General features: G+C 34.5%; 1 protein-coding gene across 3 annotated transcripts in view; it reads right to left on the reverse strand.

Moving 5' to 3' along the window:
* The window catches only part of SKIC3 (SKI3 subunit of superkiller complex), a 92,187-nt gene that overhangs the window by 46,413 nt on the left and 24,242 nt on the right, over positions 1-21,532 (reverse strand). For all 3 annotated transcript variants that reach the window (XM_049868298.1, XM_049868294.1, XM_049868290.1), the window contains 18 exons: positions 20,787-20,927; positions 17,407-17,508; positions 15,602-15,741; positions 13,176-13,262; positions 12,994-13,097; positions 12,407-12,533; positions 11,618-11,797; positions 11,313-11,437; positions 9,633-9,886; positions 8,344-8,446; positions 5,718-5,894; positions 5,485-5,629; positions 5,187-5,265; positions 5,033-5,094; positions 4,858-4,914; positions 3,389-3,457; positions 869-943; positions 66-207 (listed from right to left, as the gene is read on the reverse strand). In XM_049868298.1, the coding sequence (XP_049724255.1) occupies positions 66-207; positions 869-943; positions 3,389-3,457; positions 4,858-4,914; positions 5,033-5,094; positions 5,187-5,265; positions 5,485-5,629; positions 5,718-5,894; positions 8,344-8,446; positions 9,633-9,886; positions 11,313-11,437; positions 11,618-11,797; positions 12,407-12,533; positions 12,994-13,097; positions 13,176-13,262; positions 15,602-15,741; positions 17,407-17,508; positions 20,787-20,927 (2,169 nt within the window). The remainder of the gene's footprint in view (positions 1-65; positions 208-868; positions 944-3,388; positions 3,458-4,857; positions 4,915-5,032; positions 5,095-5,186; positions 5,266-5,484; positions 5,630-5,717; positions 5,895-8,343; positions 8,447-9,632; positions 9,887-11,312; positions 11,438-11,617; positions 11,798-12,406; positions 12,534-12,993; positions 13,098-13,175; positions 13,263-15,601; positions 15,742-17,406; positions 17,509-20,786; positions 20,928-21,532) is intronic.

A 21,532-nucleotide genomic window follows, 5' to 3' on the forward strand; every position in this document is an offset into this window, starting at 1 on the left:
AAGGCAATTCCTTAAATTAATTCAACAATTATTCAAACATCTTGCCTATATAACCGATACCTGACCTGTGTATTTACTCAAAACAACTTGTGCTGCTGGAATAGCATTCATCTGCAGAATGTTGTAGCGGTACAGTTCTGTTTCTCTGTTGCTTTTGTCTTGCAACGTTGTACAGACCCAGTAGGCATAACCGATTGCACCTTCAGTCTTTAAAAAAAATCAAAGTTAGCAAGTAGACATAGCATAATAAATAAGCCAATAAAAATTAAGAAATGAAACAATGCACTTCAATACAATAAGTATCATATCTTAGTCTTCTTTAAGTCAACTGTTCAGTGGCTTAAATGAAGGGTCACTATGACAAAACACAGCTAAGAATGTATTTAAATCACATGTTCCAATCCTAGGCAGAAAAATCAAATGGGACAAATATACAGTGCAGAAAACAGCCCCACCTAATAGGTTGGTTTTCCCCTTCTCTGCACTATCCTTATAGGACGATAAGCATATGAAACTAATAACTACCAAACAAAAGAATTCCAAAACACTTTCATAAATAACATGGAACTTTCAACCAAGTCTAGTCTTTATTTCATGTCTACTTTTTCCTAGATCTCCGTTTCTCTGCATGACTGCTTCTGTACCTATTAAATCCCAATGTCATTTCTTCACCAGCTCTTGAAAGGCTAACAGAAAAATTAAAACTAAAAGTTCTTTACTTCAAGACAGCTTATCTGTTTCTAAGAAAGAATCAAGAATAGAGGCAAATGCTGTCATTAACATCTTACACCACTACTTATTCATTTTCTTAGGCAGAATAATGATTTATCCATTAATGAATCCTCAAGAAGAATGCTCAAGTTCTTACGTGCATACTGAGCTCTGTAGTGTGCCTAAAGAGATCCATTGTGTCATAACTTCCAACTGTCTCTGCAATCAGAGCCTATAAAAGGAAAGAAGAGATTCTTAATGTGTTTAAAAGAGAAAGAAAAGCAATAAATGATACCATAAGGAAGAACCAAAGATGTATCAGCCAGTGCTTAAAACCAAAGTTAATTTCTTTTTTCAGTCTTGGCTTCCATACTCCCATGCTTCTGAAATGCTTCCAGATGTCCATCCGCAACCAGGCAGTGGTGAAATAATGTACATGAAATTCCTTAGACATTGATAAGGTTCTGCTACCTTTTCCCATTCCTCCCACCACCATCCCAGCCCCCCCAAAACCCACATCTATTCATACTGCTATTAGTCTAGAGTATAGCTTCTTTATCACAGGAACACCTCAGAATTACCTGAGAGGCTTTTTAAGAAGGATGTCCTCACCCCTAGATATGCAGTTTTCATAGGTCTGTGATAGACCTCAACATGTTTGTTTTTTTAACTGCCTCAGAATTTTAAATATCGTATCTATGCATTTGGCTTTGTAGAAAGTATGTGATAAGTTAAAATTATTTTTAAGCTATCTTTTATAAGAAATCAAGTCTTTTCAGTTATCATACATTAGTAGTATCATCAATTAAGTCTCACTTCCATTATTACCATTTTAATTAAATCTACTGTTCACCTCCTGAAATAAATTATTTTTAAGAACAAAAACAATATAAAAAGTAAAAAACTCTTTTAAGTGATTCCTATAAGCATCTGAAAGCAACCGACCTAGAGCAGTGCTACTCAAAGTGAAGTCCCTGGACCATCGTTATCACTACTTGGGAGCAGTCAGAATTCAAAATTGGGCCCCCTGGGCACAGTAACTATCATAGAGATTAGCACAGTAATGCCACTGCTCCCTGATGCTACCAGTTAGAGGCAGCTGGAGTTTGCCTTTCTCTGCCTGCTTCAAAGATTAACTAGAATTAGACTTAAGAGTAAAGTGTACAATGAAAAATATCAAATCTCTGATAATGAATCTATGATGTAGGTGATGCTCATATCTGATACTGTGAATCAAAACAGTCTGTTTTTGACTCATAATGATCCTATGTGACAGCACAGAACTGCCCCATAGGGTTTTCTAGGCTGTAATCCTTACAGGAGAGGATCTCCAGGTATTTATGCCATGGAGCTGCTAGTTGGGTTCGAACCACCAACTTTTACGTTAATAGCTGAGCACTTAACTGTTGCGCCACCAGGGCCCCGTCAAACAATCTACTCTTTACTACTTCACTACAATTTCACAACTAGACAAGATCTCAGAGGTCACTCAGTCCAATCCCCTTCTTTCTCAGGTGAAAAAAACTGAAATTCAGAGAAGTGATATGTTAAGGTAAAATAATCAGCTGGTGACAGAACTCAGACTAGAAACCAACTATCCTGACTCCTATTTGGCAGTACAAAAATCTAAACTTGGAGGAGGAAGGAACCCTCACAAAAAAAGTGCCAAATAGAATAGGAAGATTTCACAGAAAGTAATGAGAAAACATAATAAAGAAAATGATCTTTTCTTTGCAAATATTCATTAAACAATGGAGTTTTGGGTTTGTTTTATAAGCACAAGAAGCCCTGGTGGCACAGCAGGTAAGTGTTTGGATGCTAACTGAAAGGTCAGCAGTTCGAACTCACCAGCCACTTCATGGGAGAAAGATGTGGCAATCTGCTTCTGTAACAGCTTTGGCAACCCAGTGGGGCAGTTCTACTCTGTCCTATAAGGTCACTATGAGTCAGAATTGACTCGACAGTAACATTTTTTTTTTATATAAGCATGATGTGGTTCAAAGCCTCCCAAATCAAATCTTAATTATAAGCTGTATGACCCTGGGTATAATAGTTAAAATCTCTGAGCTTCAATTACCACATTTAAAAAAAGATTATAACAATAACCACCATCTCAAAGGACTGATCGAAGAATGTTATGGATTGAATTGTTTCTCCTGGAGAGATATGTTGAAGTCCTAACCTTTCTACTTGTGAATGTGATCCTGTTTGGAAATAGGGCTTTTCTTCTGGTATGTTAATGAGGTCACAGGATGGGTCCTAAACCTAACCCCTTCTGAGTGTTGTCTTCAAAAGGGAAAACAGACATGGGTAGATACACACAGGGGGAAGAGGTCACATGACAACATAGGCAGATGCATCCATAAGCAGCAAAGGAGGGTCAAGAATTGCCAGCTGCTACTAGCAGCTAAGAGAGAGAGAGAGCATAGCCCTGCCAATGCCCTGAATTCAGACTTCTAGCCTCCAGAACTGTGAGACAATAAATTTCTGTTCTTTAAAGCCAAAGTTATGGAAGCACTAGGAAACAAGACAAAGGATTTACTGAAATAATGTATACAAAGAACTTAACCCAGTGACTGGCACAAAGTTAAGTCCTCAAATGCTACCTATTATCATTATTATTAACATTAATAGCTTATCAATACATTTATTAATAATCATATGTTAAATATCTTACTTGTCCAATCCAGCACATTAAATAAGATGGATCAAGAGATTGGGCCATTTTGAAAGCTTCATGAGCTTGCTAGAAAAAGAAAAAGAAGATATCACATCAAGTCATTTTATAAACTTAATACAAAATTGCTTATGTTTAAAAAGCATAAAATTAGAGAATAAGAAATGTCAAACATGTCATCATAAACATGCATGAACCTAAAATTTTACCGTTTGACCCCAATTAGCAATGCTTACAGCTGTGCTTTAACTACATAATCCTAGAGCACTCCTGGGTATAAGAGAGTTCCCTATAGGCCTAGGAATTCTGGTCCCGCAGCAAAAAAAGGTAGTAAAGGTATAGAACTTTTAACCATTCACCCATCTATTTGCCATCCACAAGGTTCACAGGAAGTGATTAAATAAGGCTGTACATATCTATTGTCCTTTCTTTGGGCTTAACCAGGAGAGTAAGAATTAACAACCAGTGAAATCTGAGACATGTACATGCCACTGTAAGAAACAGAGTGGTCAACAACATAAATCTGCACTAAATAGTCAGGAAACTTTGAAGATACTGTGCTTAGACACATTAATGTGTGCTCTTTTTTCTGCTACAAGGAATACCTTATTACATGCTGCTTTATATTGTTTACATTGTTTTATCAATAATCTGTGTGTGGCAGAAAACTCTCTTTTACTTCCTATAAAAAAGTAAATTGGTGGGCAGCAACTGTGTCATGCTACCATAAAATTGCATTCACAGCTTACTCACTAACACTTGTTGCGTTGTTTAAATTTTTCACATATTTTGAGATACAAATTAATATTTATTTTCAATCTACTTAAAATCCTCTAAAGCCAGTCTTCTTTGCAGTGACTTCATGTCACTGAGAATGTTACTGAAGTTATTTAAAAAGGATGAGATTCAATTTACTAACTAAAAGACAACACAGTATAGACGTGCTATTATCTATAGATTTGCGTACTTTCCAAACATGACCTATAAACACGCTCCCGGTTATTTTAGTTCCAATTCCCTGATGTATAACAGCTCAAGTACAACAAATTACACTGTGGTATTTAAAGGGATTGATATCCACTAAACTCGAGTCTAAATCACACAAGCAAAGGGTAAACTGAAGCCACTAGAGGTACAAGTCATCTCCCTTACTTCACCCACCCCATCCTCACCCTAGCCTAGGTAGGGCATCTCTTACATATGTAGAGATATAAGAAAAATTCCCAAAATAATTCATAATAGAATTGTTTTAAACTCTAAATGAAATAGACATTTTTTTGAGTGGGATAGGAAAGAAAAATAATTTTCCCATGATAATTATTCAACATAATAAATTGAATGTCATCAATTAACTAGGATACTTTCCAGTATACCAGACAGACAGCAATGTACAAAGTATTTCTCCATAAGAAGTAGAGAATGGAAAACTTTCTCTATTTTTAATATGACAAAATAGGCAACATATTTACCTCAATGTTTTCGTTTGCGAGGTATAACACTCCCAAGTTGGTCCATGCAACAGCATTCTAAACAACATATTATTAAAAAAAAAAAAATTAGGCCCCTTGTCTACTTAAGTCTCAAAAAATTTCTAACACTAAACTTCAAAGTTCTTTCTCATAGATAGACATCTAGAACACTCACAATCTGTTCTGACTGAATTGACTTGATGAAACAGTGTTGAGCAAGGGCATAATTTCTGATACCTGAAAAATACAGATTTTGGTGAAACCGGTCTTTATCACCTGAAACAAGTAATCTACTAAAAATAATGAAATAAGTAATACTCAATTCTCACCACTGTAACAAGCTACCACACCAAGTGCATTCCAGTATAAGTGGTTATTACTGTCCAGTCTCACTGCCTTTTTCAGACACTGCAAAGAATTAAAGTTAGATTAATTTTTATTTCTTGAAATATCAGCACTTTTCCAATAGGGTTGCCGTGAGTCGGAATCGACTCAACAGCAACTAACATCATCAAGATAAATGGGGTTTTATGTGAAAAAACTATAGTATTTAACGTATTAAAAACATCTCTCAGGAAAGCGCTTAGTTTTTTAAAAAATTTACTAAGAAATTTCTCAAAACCGTACATGTAAAGATTTCTCCAACAACTCTTTAAGATCATCCATATTGCTGCCTGTCTCAGCTAAATGCTGTGCTTGGCGATAATAATTAATTCCAAGATCACACCAGGTATTAGATGTAGACATCAGTTTTAATGCACGACCATAACACCTATGGAAATATAAAAGTGAATGTTATGTTTTGTTACAATGTTCTAATTCAATTTGAATTTCATTAACTGACAATGTTTGTAAATTACCTTCCTCCAAGATGGAGGAGCTCATTTTTCTTCAATACTTGTTTTCCTTCTTTCTGACCTACAAGGACTCCGACGACATTAACCTTCACTTTACATGGTGAGACAGCATACAGACTGGTGCAAGCATCCCCAACGAGCTTCCAAAGGCAGGACACATCAGCTCGGTGCTGCAGAGCCCTAAAATGGAAGCAGTGTGATTCTTGTAAATTATTTTTTAAAAGCATACAGTTTATTTCCCTTATTATCAATTAAAACAGAAATATTATATATGCAATTCTGATCAAGAGCCATTTCTTCAGTTAAGTGCAGTGACTGCTTTACTAACCTCCTACTATCTGAACCATATCATATTACCTCCCTTATTTTTTTTTATAGGAAGACAGGAAGAAAGGAGGGAAGAAGGGAAGGACAGAACAAGGATTGATTGAAGTTAAATGCCAGAAATGTTGCAGAAATTATTTAGTACTCTTAATCACTTTTGTTAGAAGTGGCAGAAATCACATAAAGAAAAAATTTTCCAGGACCAATTTAGTTATAATACTGAATTTTTTTAAACCATGCTCCTTTTGTTTGTGTGTGTGCTTGTTTTAGTAATGACCAAGGCAATACAGCTGGTAACTCTCTAGTTATATAATAACAGCTGGTTATTGCAAACTCCAGTTTTTGCTTTCACAAAACTTCCCTCAAATAAAAAAGACTACTAAATGTATAAGCTATTTCAAAATACATTTGGTGATCCAAAGGAATTTTATTCTCTGAGATTAAAGATGCTAAAAATCTAAACATGAAAATGCAAAAATCCATATTTATTGAAGCAAATAAGAGCAGACCGAGTGAGTCAGCTCAAAAAGCACACAGAAATATTAAATACACTGATAGGGCAGTTCTTTTGTGGAAGAGAAAACCTCAGCTATATATTTTTCTCTTCCTGCGATTTTATAAACAAAACACAGAAATTTAACTTAGCCAAATCTAGGCAGTCAGCTATCACAAACAGCTACGCTACTTGCAGATGGACAAGCAGATGGAACATTTTTCATAGCCTTTTCTATTCATGGAGTTCAGCCAAAAATCATTTTCCAATGTGTTCCTGAGAAATAAGATTAACTATCACAGTCATGCCTGAAAGTCTACTTTCAGGAGGAGGGACATTATTCGGAGCCCCTGTGCTATACATCTTAGCAAATTTCTAAAGTTACCATCATGAAAGGAGAAAACAGAATAAGAAGAGAATCAAGCAATTTTAACAGCCAGAATGTTTATCTTCCTGTAAATTCAATAAAAAAGTTGAAGTAAAATGAAATAACGCTATCATCCTTATTTAAGATACGATAACGTTAACTCCTTTTAAGCCTAGAAGTAAATATAAATTTGGGGATTATTGTTATACAGGTTTATATGCCTTTTTATAATTGGCTATGAGTTCTACATGTTATCCAGGGCAAAGTTTCCAAGGCTGGGGAAGGTGACATCTGTAGCTAAAGTATCCTCACCCAAAGGTTCGCATTTACTCTTGAAATACTAGTCCAAACAAAACACGCCCTCTTCTCAATCCATTCTTCTTTGGAAAAAGCTATGTGATGTAAGACTTGAAAAGTGGCAGTAAAAATCAGCAGGAGAAAAAGGCTAAGGTTTTCATTTCATATTTGGATCATATTCGAAGCAAAATAATTCTGGAGCAACCAAATAAATGGGAAACAGAGAAAAAGGCAAGGAGGAAACGAAAGGAAAGGATGCACAAGAAAGATACATGTGGAAATGCAAAAAAATTCAAGTGTATATCTAACTTGTGGACTTCTAGAAGTCATGCACCTAAAATAACACTTCTACCCTAATAAATTAAAGTTCTATAAAATACCATATTTACTCAATTTTTCCTGATTCTTTTCTTGTTCATAGAGACCACCTTTTCTCCTACACAGCTTCTCTCCAGAAACCAAGACAATCAGATTACTCATTTTCCCTTATCTTTAACCCTACTGGGGCCCTAGTTATCAAGTGGTTAAGGGCTCAGCTGCTAACCAAAAAAAAAAAAAGAAAGGTCGACAGTTCAAATCCACCAGCCGCTCTTGAAAATCCTATGGGGCAGTTCTATTCTGCCCTATAGGGTTTATCCACCAGCTGCTCTTGAAAATCCTATGGGGCAGTTCTACTCTGCCCTATAGGGTTGCTATGAGTCGGAGTCGACTCGATGGCAATAGGTTTGGTTTGGTTTTAATCCTACCAATAAGCTTAAAATAGGTCCTTAACACTGAATATAAAGCATATTGTGCACCTAAAGTTCTATATTCAAGTCAGTTTTAATTAGAGATATGTTCCCACTTCCAAGTCTCCTGAAAGACAGCACTAAGGGGTTTCAGAGCTATGACTCCTCTAGCTGACTGCTTCCTCCTTCCTACTCTTCCCTATGCATCCAGCATGCCAGTCACTATTAAGAGTACAAGACATTGTATGGATTTCCCTGGAAACTAATATGTATATTATAGAATTAATTGGCTAGTCTGTCTCCATTTAACATTCTGAATAACTGCCATATCTATTAGAATAAGCATATAATGATTTTCTAAATTTGGCTTTATGAAAATACTGAGAAATGAGCACAATGAATAATTAGAGTAATACAAACCAAGTAAAATATTCCAGTGCTTTCTCTACGTAGTCTACAGCTTTCCCATCAAGATAATCCACTAGAGCTGCTTTTGCCATCATAAGATGGCATTCACCCAGACCTAAAATCAGATAAGTTCGTAGTTGTTGTGAAAACATAAAAATAAAAGAACACTCAGAATGAACTTCAAATGAATTTATTGGTGCCATTTTAAAGCCACTTCCCAGAAAATAAATCTTAATGATATTTTATAAAATTATATTAAAGCATTATTTTGCATGCATTTCATGTGGCATTCAAATGGTGAGGTGCTGTTGGAGTAAGTATATACTAAAATTTATAAAAAATGACCTATGGAAACTAAGAACTCATTTTATTATTTTTAGGCAAGTTATTTACCTCTTAAAAACTTTAGCTTTGAAAATGGGAATATTATCTACATGCTACTCTCTACCATATTACTATTTATTAACTACTATGAAACATTTGATCTTTTTGTGTTTGAATCTGTATAACAAGCTACACTATAAAGATGAAATGAAAATGATTTCCTGAAGTGTCTAGTAACCACTTAATAAATGTGAGCTATTCTTCCCTTGAGAAAGATTTTTTACAAAATTAGAAAGGAAAAGGTTTCCAAGCCCTAAGTTACATGTCACTTGAAACATATACTATTTCTCATTCAAATATCAACTGTTTCTTTAAAAAGGAAAAGGAAATGGTTGGAAAGCAGCTATAATGGGCTCCAGAGTTTTAAAACACGGTCAGAAATAATCATAAAAATTTTAGATTACATATGGTTTTTTTTTATGGATGGTGGTATTTTAACCTTACATTACCAGAAATAATTTGTTAAGGAATATATACATATGGAAGTACTGAAATCAATTTAGATAATTATACAACAATGCTAATTGCTTCTAAAATGTAAAAATTTAAAAACTGAGCTTCTAAATTTACAAAGGTACTAAGATAATCTAGGGATACAGTGAAATAACAAATAAATCAAAATGTAAGAGATAGTAGAGAAACTCCTACTTTAAAGATCCATTTTTTCGATCCAGTCGCTCTAGTGTTACTTTTCTAAGTTAAATCTCTAGCATATTACTATTTATTAACTGCTGTAAAACAAGATTTGATATTATATTCAAATCTGTGTAACAAGTTATATTACAGTAGCTTGATACTGAACACTTACTATTGAACAAAGAAGTTCTTTTTAAGTTACTCAATGCATCTAGGAAACTTACTCAAGAATTTTATACTTCAGTATCACAAAAGACAAAGGAGATATTTTTAAAAATTACCTTTCAAAGCAGGCACATAATCTTCATTCTTTTGAATGATCAGCTGGTATTGAGCTATAGCTTCCTTGTATTTGCCTAGGATTTGCTGTATTGCTGCAACCTTAAACACACTGTATATGGATTCTGGGTTCAGCTCACTGGCTTTGATGAAGGACTTCAAAGCTGTTGTATAGCCACCTCTGCTTAAGTATGCCTCTCCTAATGACTCCCAACAATTGAAGTCCTTTGGGTCTGCTCTTAATGCTGCCTGTAAACTAAAATTTCCAAGAAAAAAGTAATAGAACTACTTCCACATCTGAAAAGAAAAATTAAAAATGATAATTCAACTAAATCACATATATTTATGGCTCCTTCAATTTATAAAAAGTGCTATTAAAAGCAGGTATACCTCTTCCTTTTATGGTTTGCATATTTTCTAATACTGAGAAATTTTATTATCATTTTAAAACAAATAAGAACAAAGTACTTTTGGGGAATATACTGACTAGAATATTCTTTTTTTTTTTTTTTTTTTTGATTATCTGACTTGATTAGAACTCCAGTTTTCTACTGTATCAGGATAGGTGTACATCAGTTTGCCTCATTACAGTCTATAAACCCCCACTACCAGTCCTTCCACCAAACAGGAATATCATAGTTAAAAATAGGAATAACAGGCACGCTTTAAATTTCTGATCAAATTCCATTTCCATAAAAAAATTAAACATACCTGTATTCTAAAATTAGCATAAATCTGAAACTACTTTAACTTGATTCAAATACATTTTATTTATCCTAAAACACAGTTCAAATGAAATGACTAAAATTGACTATATATATGTATATTTACATATATGAGCTGCTTCAAATGCCCATCAAGCTGGCAAATGCCTCCCTTACACAAAACTAATGCATGCCAGCGGGACAACAACAAAGCTACGAACCATTTTTCACCATTTTTTAAATTTCTATTGAGAACATAGTATATACAGTATACTATGAGTCGGAATTGACTCAGTGGCAACGGGTTTGGTCTTTGGCTTTATTAAGACTTCACTTCATTAGACTGGTTATGTCCTCAACAATGGCACATCATTTAATCCATTTTTACAACTCTAATGGCTTACAGATAATAAGCACCAACAGTTAGCCAGCCATAAATAGGAGTCCCTGGGTAGTGCAATTAACTCACTCAGCTGGTAACAAAAAGGTTGGAGGTTTGAATTCACCCAGAGGCACCTTGGAAAAAAGATCTGGCGATCTACTTCCACAATTCAGCCACTGAAAACTCTATGGAGCACAGTTCTACTCTGAAACAGGGGGTCACCATGAATCGGAATTAACTCAATGGCAACTAGTTAACTATAAATTCTGCAATTTCTCCCTGGCAACTGGAGGAGCCCTGGTGGTGAATGGTTAAGGGCTTAGCTGCTAACTGATAGGTCAGCAGTTGGAACCCACCAGTGGATCTGAGGTAGAAAAGACCCAGCTGTCTGCTCCTGTAAAAATTATAGCCTAGGAAACCCTATGGGGCAGGTCTACTTTGTCATATAGGGCCGCTATGAGTTAGAATCAATTCAATGGGACACCACCACCACCACAACATCAGGTAACTTGTGATCTGCATTTTGGGAATATATGGATATTAATTTAAGGAACCATTAGGCTGTCTAGCAGAGTTTAAAATAATAAGGTGCTTACTCAGCCACTGCTTGAGAATGTTGACCTGCCTTCAAATAGTATAGTCCCCGCCTCAGCCAGGCCCATTTTGCGGTTCCAGCACTTGCCTTGTGAGTGACTGCAGTTAGGATAGCTAAAGCAGTGTCCTAACAATAAGAGATAAATATTAGAGATATTAAATACTGTAAAAATTCAGAATACAGATATAAAATACTGATATATTTTCATTTTACCACAATATATGTTGATATACAAACACACATGTATTTTTCTATTTACATACTCAGGATTGAAAAAAAAAGACAAAAAGTATTTATTAAACCTACCATCTCTTCAAGTTCCACACTTAGGTCAACTGCTGCAGCTCCTGATTCGGCATCAGTGTCATCTAATTCAAAAGCTTTCCTGTAACACCCACGGGCTCTGCCTTTATCTCCCACTACATCTCTGTAATAATGACCTAAGTAGCAGAAAACTTTGCCCATGTATGTATCCAGTCTTGCAGCCTTTGAAATAAATATTGATAGTAACAGATTATAAAAGCTCATTTGGATAAGTCTCTCTTTTAAAAAGATAAAAGATACACAGATGAAAGGAATAATTTAATGAAATACACAAATATGCCAAGACATCTTTTAATAAAAGGTTTAAAACACAAATAGAATTTGGCTCTCACTGCTTATAGAAAACAAATACAAGTGTAAAAATATTATTTTTTTGTTAAAAAAAGTGAAATTGGAGCTATTGTTACATTAATCTGCTTTTATGAATTAAGAATCTAAAACTTTTAGATATTAACCAAAAACAAGAAGTTAAACATCTAGAACTATATGACTCATATGCCCAAATACAGTGGAAATTACCTAAAAACAATATTATTTTCCACAGCTAATTCTGTCAAGTTTTCTATAACATGTATTTCTTAAATATTAAAGTAACATTTACATATTCATGGTTTAATATTCTTTTGGAAAACCACATAATATTCTCACAAAAACTTGTGTGAGAGATGAAGCATACTAAAGCAGTTCAGTAAAGAATAATTTCATGTACTTAACTTTTATGATTTTATAATTAATCCATTTCAGCTAAGAAGTATTAGCACTTGTTTTTACCTTCAGAAAGTGGGTAAAAGCCTTTGTTTTATCTTTTCTTGTTTCTTCACCCATGGACCAGTATGTTAACCCAAGTTGGTAGTGATATTCAGCAACTTCACTGTCTTTCTCAAGAGCCCTCTGAAAACTAAGCACCAAAAGGGAATAAAAATATATTTAAAAAAATATAGGAAACTCCTAGTTGAAACACTCAAAGTTTGAGTGATTCAATGACACCAAATTAGAAACAAGTCATTTACTTTAGGATTTAGATTATTTTGAGGAAAGATAGATATATGTCTTTTGAAGAGGAACTTGAAAAAGCAGGCTAACTCTTTAGTACCACCAACGTGCTAAGTGTTCAGAGCACATATCAAACATTATTATGCTTACTGAACATTATGGCTGGCTAATTAGATTTCAAACCCATCGTGAGATTTTTTTATAGTTACTGTGTTACATGGTAAATACATTTCTTAAAAATATCAAAACTTAAAGCTTACAAAGATCAAATTTACACAAAAATCAGATATTCTTCAAGCCTATTCATTTTTAATTCTAATAAAGAAAGATATGACTAGATCAATGAGCAATCTATATATCCTTACCATTTTTCTGCTTGTAGATAGTCCGTTTTGGTAAAATGAATCAAACCCTTGAGGGCATGAGCTTCGGCTAGGTCAGGGTAAGAAGAGAGAAGGTCTTCCATAATCTATAAAGTAGATACCTGTCAGTTTGTATCTAAATAAAAATGACTTTTAAATGCTCTGTTTAAATATAAAAAACCCACCTTTGTAGCTTCATCTAACAAGCCTTTGTTCAGATAGGCCAAGCTTCTGAGAACCAAAAGTCCTGGGACATTATTTGCATCAGAGACCTAGAAATATAATTACAAAGAATTGCTATAAATCTCCTTTCACAGAAGTCAGCATTGTTTGTTTTAATTAAAGAATGCCCATAGCAGAGCTGGGTCCTAAACAGAACAAAGACATAGAAGCCCTTCAATATATACAATTTCAAATACATACAAAATTAGACAGGATAGTATAATGAACCTGCATGTACCCATCATCCAGTTTCAAAATTACCAACAGAAAATCAGTATTTTTTCAACTATACCTCTACCTATTTCATATACCCCAATCAGATTATTTTGAAATAAATCCCAGATATCAAAACTTTTCACTATAATACTCCATTATCTCTAAAAAAAAAAAAAGTTTATTTTTAAATAACATAACTACAATACCATTATCAAACCTATATAAAACCAGTAATAAATCCTTAGTATAATCAAATAATTAGCCAGTGTTCAAATTTTCCCACTTGTCTCATAAAATATTTGAACAATTTATTTGTTTTAATCAAAATCCAAATAAGGTACATTTCAATTGGCTGATACATCTCTTTTAAGTTTTTTTAATCTATAGGATTCCCCTCCATCTCTTCTTTTGCTCCCATTTGTCACAGTTCCTCAAAGTCTGAATTTTACTCAATGTATTCCAACTAAAGCACTAGTTTTTTTTTTTTTATTCTCATGGTTGGGGGTGCAGTGATTAAGTGCTCCACTGCTAACTGAAAGGTTGGCAGTTCCAATTCACCAGCCACTCCACAGGCAGTCTGTTTGCATAAAAACTACAGCCTTGGAAACTCTATGAGGCAGTTCTACTCTATCCTATAGGATCGCTATGAGTAGGAATCGACTGGATGGCACACAATAACACTCTCATGGTGTTAACAAAGGTGTCGGTTCCCTGTATTTTCTGAAAATTAGTACTTAGACCTAGAAGCTTGATTTGATTCAGGTTTGATGTTTCAGCAAGAGTATTTCATGTGTACTTGCATCCTGTGTTTGACTGCCATTCTTTTCATGATATTAGTAACCACTCATATTCAGTGCCTATATCTATTAATTCATCAGGGATAGCAAAATGGTGTTTTTCTAATTCCATCATTTCTTCCTCCCTTTTTAGCTAGAATATTTCAATAAAGAGAAACTTCCCTTCCTCTCATCATCTAATTGATTATCTTGAGGAACTGTTCATGTAGGAAAGGCAGGATATATACTTGATTCTTTTTATTTACCAGTTTCTAGTTGGCTCCTTAGCATCCTCCAAAGATCCGTTTTATTGAGAATGTTTTGTTGATTTTTTTTTTTCTTCTTTTTTTTGGTATTATCACGAACTCACAGATATACACGTCATTTGATGGGTTTCAATCTACTGCAGTTATTGGTGCTCAAATTGTCCTCTCTTTCGCCAATGAGAACCTCTTCACCTTGCACCCTTCTGGCACAATCCTAATAGCTTTTTATAGTTCCCTTGCTTTGTGGCATGACAAGATGTTCTGGGCTCATCTTGCATATTTTCTATTTCAGACTTGGACTCTACCAGTTCTTTAAGGCACTTTTCATTTTGTTTTTTGGGGGAAAAAATTACTGGAAAGATCTCTAAAAGCACTTGCACAGAACATATTATCGGTGAGAAGGCAAGTAGAAAATAAGATATTAGTGCTTGAAGGCTGCTGACTACTGGACTAATTTTAAAGAAAACGATGAAATGCAAAGCCCTTTGGAATATTCAAAAATGATTTTTTTTTAATTCAAAAACCTGTGATATACTAAGTGATGTAATTTAATTTTAGACAAAAAAAAAAAAAATCTTTGCTTGCCAAAAATCTTTGAAGGTACCATGTTGTTAAAATTCATAATTTAGTAGTTGTTTTTTCTCTAGGCAATTTCAAAATGATCGAACCAAAAATATTAAGAAATCAGTTTCTTAAATATCATTCTTTCTCTGAGTGTTTTGTTAAGCTGAATGAAATAAACAACATCCTGTACAAGAAGCTACTAGTGTCCTTCACTATTCCTGTTAATAATCAGTGAAATATTTTCTGGAGGGAAAACATTTAGAATCCCAAATTAATAATAAACTAGCAACAACCTGAAAGGGCAAAAAAAAAAAGGAAAGAATAGGGGAAGGATCAAAGAAAGAAATTACATCATATGAAGAGTACTATAAATACTTAGCCAACAAGAAAACAAATAACTTGAAGAGTTTCAAAGTGTATGACTGATTTTCAAAAGCTCAGAAGTGGTGAATCATATATCTAACACAAAACTTGTAGAAGTAAATATTTGTGGGAGGGAGAGTGTCTGATGTCTGGTTGATTGAAAATAAAATAAAATTGAAGGTGAAAACTCAATGATAAGACTACCTGATCAAGAGTATGAATTGCTTCCTCTGAAGATTCATAATCTGAGAGTTTAATCAAAGCCTCTGCTTTCAAATGAAGACAAAGATTCTTCTGATGAAGACCACCACCAGATACACCAAGATTATCAATGTTCTTCAGAGCTGATAAAATTAAGGACATCTGAATGAAGACAGCCATATAACTTCGCTTTTTTTTTAAGGTTAATATATGATAAGTTGCAGATACAAAAAGCATAGATTGTCAAAACAATACACATGAAGAATAATACAAAGTTAAATATAAATTCTTTCCTAAATGCTTTAGGGAATGAACTGAATTTAAAACTATCTTCACATGACATATAATCAAAGTGAACATCCTGAAACACAACAATAGTTCTATCTGCTACATAATAAAGTTTAGCCTTTAGTCAAAGTATCTCTAACAAGCATAACAAATTAAAGGTATCAGAAAGGGATAAAGGCTGAGTTAGAATGGACCAGGATAAACAGTTTTATCAATTAGATACTAGTTCAATTAGATACTGGTTCAGGAACAGCAAATTACTTTTTACAATTCCCTATCCCCACACCTCACCCCATCACATTCAAATAGGCTGCAAGATGTCCAAGATCCCTTATCTACAGCAGAGAAATCATGAGAGTTTGAAGAAAGAACTCACGAAGGTCCTGGGACATACCAGAAACTTCCTTGTTTCAAAGACAGTGCACCCTCTCCCAATAACTATTGAAAAAATTTTAATTCTCCTGGAATCCCGGTTTCTGGGATCCATGAAGTTGGGGTGACCCACCCAGACCTGTGCGCTTAGATGTCCTTTTGAACCTTGAGCCTTAGAGAAACTGGTTTCTAAAAGTCACCTTTGAATCCAACAATGGTCTAGACAACTCAGTGAAGACAATTTGCCATAGACATTATGTTCTTTTGAAGAATTATTTATGTGCAGCCAGTTCTAAGAAAGAGACTTCTAAGGTGAGACTAGAGCTATGTTTTAGGGTAAATCAGTAATTATTTTAATTATTCTTCAAGAAAATGCTGTATGAAATCCTTCCTGACTACAAACTGTTTTATCAGTTTTGTCCCCACCCTTTCCCACGGCGATGTCAATAAGGTGGGGTATAAGAAACTTTGGACGTTATCTCATTACTGAAATATTTCTGACTCCCTAGTCAAAATGTCACCCCAACTTGCAAATTGTATACAGGTAGTTCCCAACTTATGAAGCATTCAAGTTACGACAAAGTGCGTTTACAACTTTTTTTTTTGCACAGCTTATCATCAGTAATATGTACTACATACAACGTTGCAGTGTATAATATATTGATGTTATCATTCTCAGGTGTTCACTGTTATGATTTACTGTTCAAAACACTGCCATATAGCAGGCTATGGCAGTAATAATGAAAACTAAAAAAAAAAAGATGTATTTGACTTATGCCAGAACTGGCTTACAAGTCATCAGAACAGAACCCCGTTATAAGCTGGGGACTACCTGTATTCAATAAACTTCAATCAATTTCTATTATTGGCTTAATATGATTTTTGTTTTAACACTACATCAAAATTCCAAGTGTGGGAAACCTTTGATAAATAGTTTAAAAATAAATACACTAGTAGACATTCATGCAAACTTGGCATTCTCTTAATCTCTTCAATGAAATTTAAATTAGTCAGCAAATTAAAACACAAAATATAGCATGGGGTTTTTTAAATCATTATCTTTCTCCCTGAAAATTAAGATTGGCAGCCCCTACTTATACAGAATATATACGTTTACAACACGTAAACCCAAAAGTTGTCAAGAATACCTTGATTGCATGCAAGAACAGCTTCCTTAGGTCTATGCATTTTGACTTGGGCTTCTGCCAGATGATACCATCCATTTGTGCAGAGAGGGCTTTCCTTTAACCCTAAAAGGATGAAAAACAATCACAATTCCAAGGTTTCTGTGTCTACTTAGACGAACAACGCCACCACCTACTACCCAAATCAGACTGCTCCCCCCTCCTTAGTCTCACATCTAATATCACAAAGTCATATTCATTTCACCCCAAATCCATTTCTCTCCATACACTTTTCTCTATTTCTGTCAGTTCAGACCTCCATCATCTTTATCCCAGCACAGGGATTTCAGCACTTTATCCCAAGCACTGAGAGTGCTTGTCATCCATTCCAATTCATCGCCTACACGTAGCCAGAATATTTCTAAAAATACAACACAGATTATAAATTTCCCCTGCTTAAAACCTTTTTGGTTCCCCAATGACCTTAGGGTAAGGTGCAAACTCCTTACCAAGCTTTCAAGGCTCCTCTCCAGCCTCACCTCTTGCCCCTTCTGGTCCCCATACTTCACTGTCAAATCTTGCTGAACTATCACAGTTCCCTGAACACCAGCTTTCCTCTCACCTCAGGCTATTTCACAGTTTCTTTCCTTGGCCTGGAAAGCTCCCTTCACCCCCTTAATCACCTGGCTGGTTTGTGTTTGTCATTTAGATCTCAATTTGAATGTAGGTTCATCCAAAAACATCTTATCTGACAAAGACTAAGTTAAAGCCACCTGATGCTCCCATTGCATTCTGTGCTCTCCCTTTGTTAACATTCATCATTTATGATGTATTTGCCCGTTTGACAATTTTGCCCTCGTGGTACAGAAAAACTATAGAACAACAACAAAAAAAACCAAACCCAGTGCCTCTGAGTCAATTCCAACTCATAGCGACCCTATAGGACAGAGTAGAATTGCCCCATAGAGTTTCCAAGGAGCGCCTGGCGGATTAGAACTGCCAACCCTTTGGTAAGCAGCTGTAGCACTTAACCACTACGCCACCAGGGTTTCCAGAAAAACTATGGAGACCAACAATTGAAGTGGGCATGCACATACAAACACACAATAATAATGACAGGGGAAAAAAATGGGTGTTTTATATGTTTTGAAATAGACATATTTTTGCTTCTAATGTTTTTCTCTATCACTTCGAAAACAATGAAAACACAACAGTATTCAAGTAAACAAAAGGGCATTATTGTTAATATTCACTTCAATGAGGAAAAAAACTTCAAATACAAAACTATACAGATTCTGTAATATTATTTTTAGAAGTCTAAGACTAGAAGTTTCCACACCTCATATAGCAATATCTTCCAAAGAAAACATTCCTCCAAGACCTACATTATTAAATTTAATTCATCAAAAGCTGTCTGCTTCCTTCGTATTAGCAGGTTCTTCCTGCATTGTTTTATTTTTTAACCTTCTCTCATAATTTCTACAGCTAAAATAAAAGAAGCAGATTGGCTCTAGAAAGGAGAATCTGGTGCCTTAAGGGATACCACATTCCAACCTACACTGAGCTAGAATACCTCATGGATTTTAAAAGTTCCTGGAAAAAGTATCTTTAGAGACAGTGTCATTTTATGTGGTAAAGAAAAAATAATAATGTCAAGAGGACAGCATAGAGGCAGACAGAAAAAGCATACGCTGAGTCCTATGATGACTGTCAAGCCAGGTAAAGGGTTATGAAAACAAACAAAAGACTTCTCTGCCTTTAGCTTCTGAAGTAAGATATTATAGTTAGAGGCAATATGAATGAAGCAAGGTCAAACAGCTTTTATCTGAAATAAATAGTCTTGTATGAAAATAACAGAAAGTCAGGATAGCAGCAATACGAAAACTTGCCCATTACTCAAAGCGAATCCTATGGAGATGTCTTAATACACCCCAAATCTATGAGCTATCTTTTTTTCAGTTCTCGACGCTACTGCATTAAAAAAAATTTAAAAATGCTAGTATAACTGACAAATTAACAAAGAAAATATGTTTATTTTTAGAAAAAGTAAAATGAAACAGATATTGGCCAAAATTGTTTTCAAGGAATCATCAATTCATCACAATTTAAATACGGTGGCTTTCAACAGATTTTTAAAGGTTTTCAATCATTTCAGAAATACAGTTTTTATATAATGTTACACATACTGTTTTTTCCAAAGAATAGCATTCTTTGCAAGTCTCACCTCTGATGCAAATTAAAAGGATTTGATTTTCTTATTAAGTCTAGTTATATAACTGATATAAATGGACTAGAATTTTAAAGGGCTTCAAAAGCAATCAAGACTTAAAGATAATTTCAAATATACCTAGAAGTAATCATTGTTCAAGTAAAATTCAATTTGAAAAATCATGAAAAGATGTGTAAATACTAAAACTATAATAAATCGCTAATGCAATTTTTGAAATTACTCTAGACCCAAAACCCAAACCCACTGCCGTGGAGTCAATTCCAACTCACAGCGACCATGTAGGACAGAGTAGAACTGCCCCGTAGAGTTTCCAAGGAGTGCCTGGTGGATTCGAACTGCTGACCTTTTGGTTAGCAGCCATAGCACTTAACCACTACGCCACCAGGGTTTCCTACTCTAGACCAGCAGTTGCCAATTCTAGTCCACAGACCAGAGCTGTCCTAACTACATAAAAAAGAAAAGAAAGAAAAAAGAAATTCTCCAACTTTTTCCCTGGTGATTCTGCGTCAACAAATCTGGGACTTGGCCCCAAACGATTCTTACAAGAAGCTAGGCTGGAAGAAAAACCAAACTACTTAAACAATTACTTCTATGCCTAACTACAAAAATGTAAATTTCTATTTACAGACTGCCTATTATTATTTTCTACATAGGGCATTATAATCATTCACAGATAATTCATCGTCAAAATGAGAGTTGTAGGACACTAACTATATGCATGTATTTAATTCTCTGCTGTAAGAAATATTCTTAAATAAATGGTTGATTTCTATATGTCATTTCATGATGATACCACTAATATCTTAAACGGTTTTCTAGCTACTATAATAAGAATATTAACAACTAAAAATAATGATATAGGTACTAGGCACTATACATGTATTATTTCATTCAATCCTAGCAACAAAAGTCCTAAGAAACAAATGATATGATTACTCATATTTCACAAATGAAAATACTAAGACAGAGAGTTTAATTAATTATCCCAAGGCCAAGAAATTAGTTAAGTGGTAGAGTTACAATTCAAATCTAAGCAGACTCTAGAGTATGTAAGTACTTTCTTCCCTTCCATCTTATACATATATCCTTCAAAGAAAGGCCCAAATATGAATGCCTACTGACCAAACAGAATAACATTACATCTCATGCTACATGTTATACACTGTACACTTGCCTTCTGTTAAGTTCTTAATAGCATCTTCACAGTTTTTGTCTTGTAATGCTTTAATGCCAAAGCCAATGAGGCCTGGGCCACTTCTTGAATCCATTTCCACTAATCTGCAACAATACTGGTGTGCTTCATCAGTAAAACTTTCTAGAATTTAAAAGAAAACATGATTAGTGTACATACACCAAGTTTCTAAATGCCAAAACCTATAACTTAAGTCTCAAAGTCTGTCTCATACATCCCCCATCATATTCTGATTCTAGGAATTCACAGCTTAATAGGCTAGAAAATGTAGTAAACAATATTTCATAAAGAAAATTATGCTCATTTGTCTTCTTAAATATTGGAAGTAGAAACATCTTTTAGCTCATGGACACCGAATCTCAAGTCATACTCAAGAATTTCAAACAAGAAACCTACTGCTATTTGCCATGAGGCCTCCCTTTCCTACTGAGTAGTAACAATTTTAGTTGTTAAATAAAGAAATCTCTGTCAAAGGACAGTATCTGTGCCAGTCTCTCTCCCTCAGCAAGCATACACTGTGAGAAACATGTCAGTCAAGACGCCAGATCCAGTGGACTCTTCCCGTATCCTAGAATCAAAGGATACACTACTGTACAAACATAATGTAAAAGACTTAGTCACAGTTTTCTTAAGTTTACAAGTTCAATGATACATTTCTGCATTCTTTCAAAACTATCTTTTTCTATTTAAATTAATAGCTAAGCTTATGTTATAATCGTACAATCATA

The sequence above is a fragment of the Elephas maximus genome, chromosome 2 (genome assembly GCF_024166365.1).
Source record: "Elephas maximus indicus isolate mEleMax1 chromosome 2, mEleMax1 primary haplotype, whole genome shotgun sequence".
Lineage (NCBI taxonomy): Eukaryota > Metazoa > Chordata > Mammalia > Proboscidea > Elephantidae > Elephas > Elephas maximus.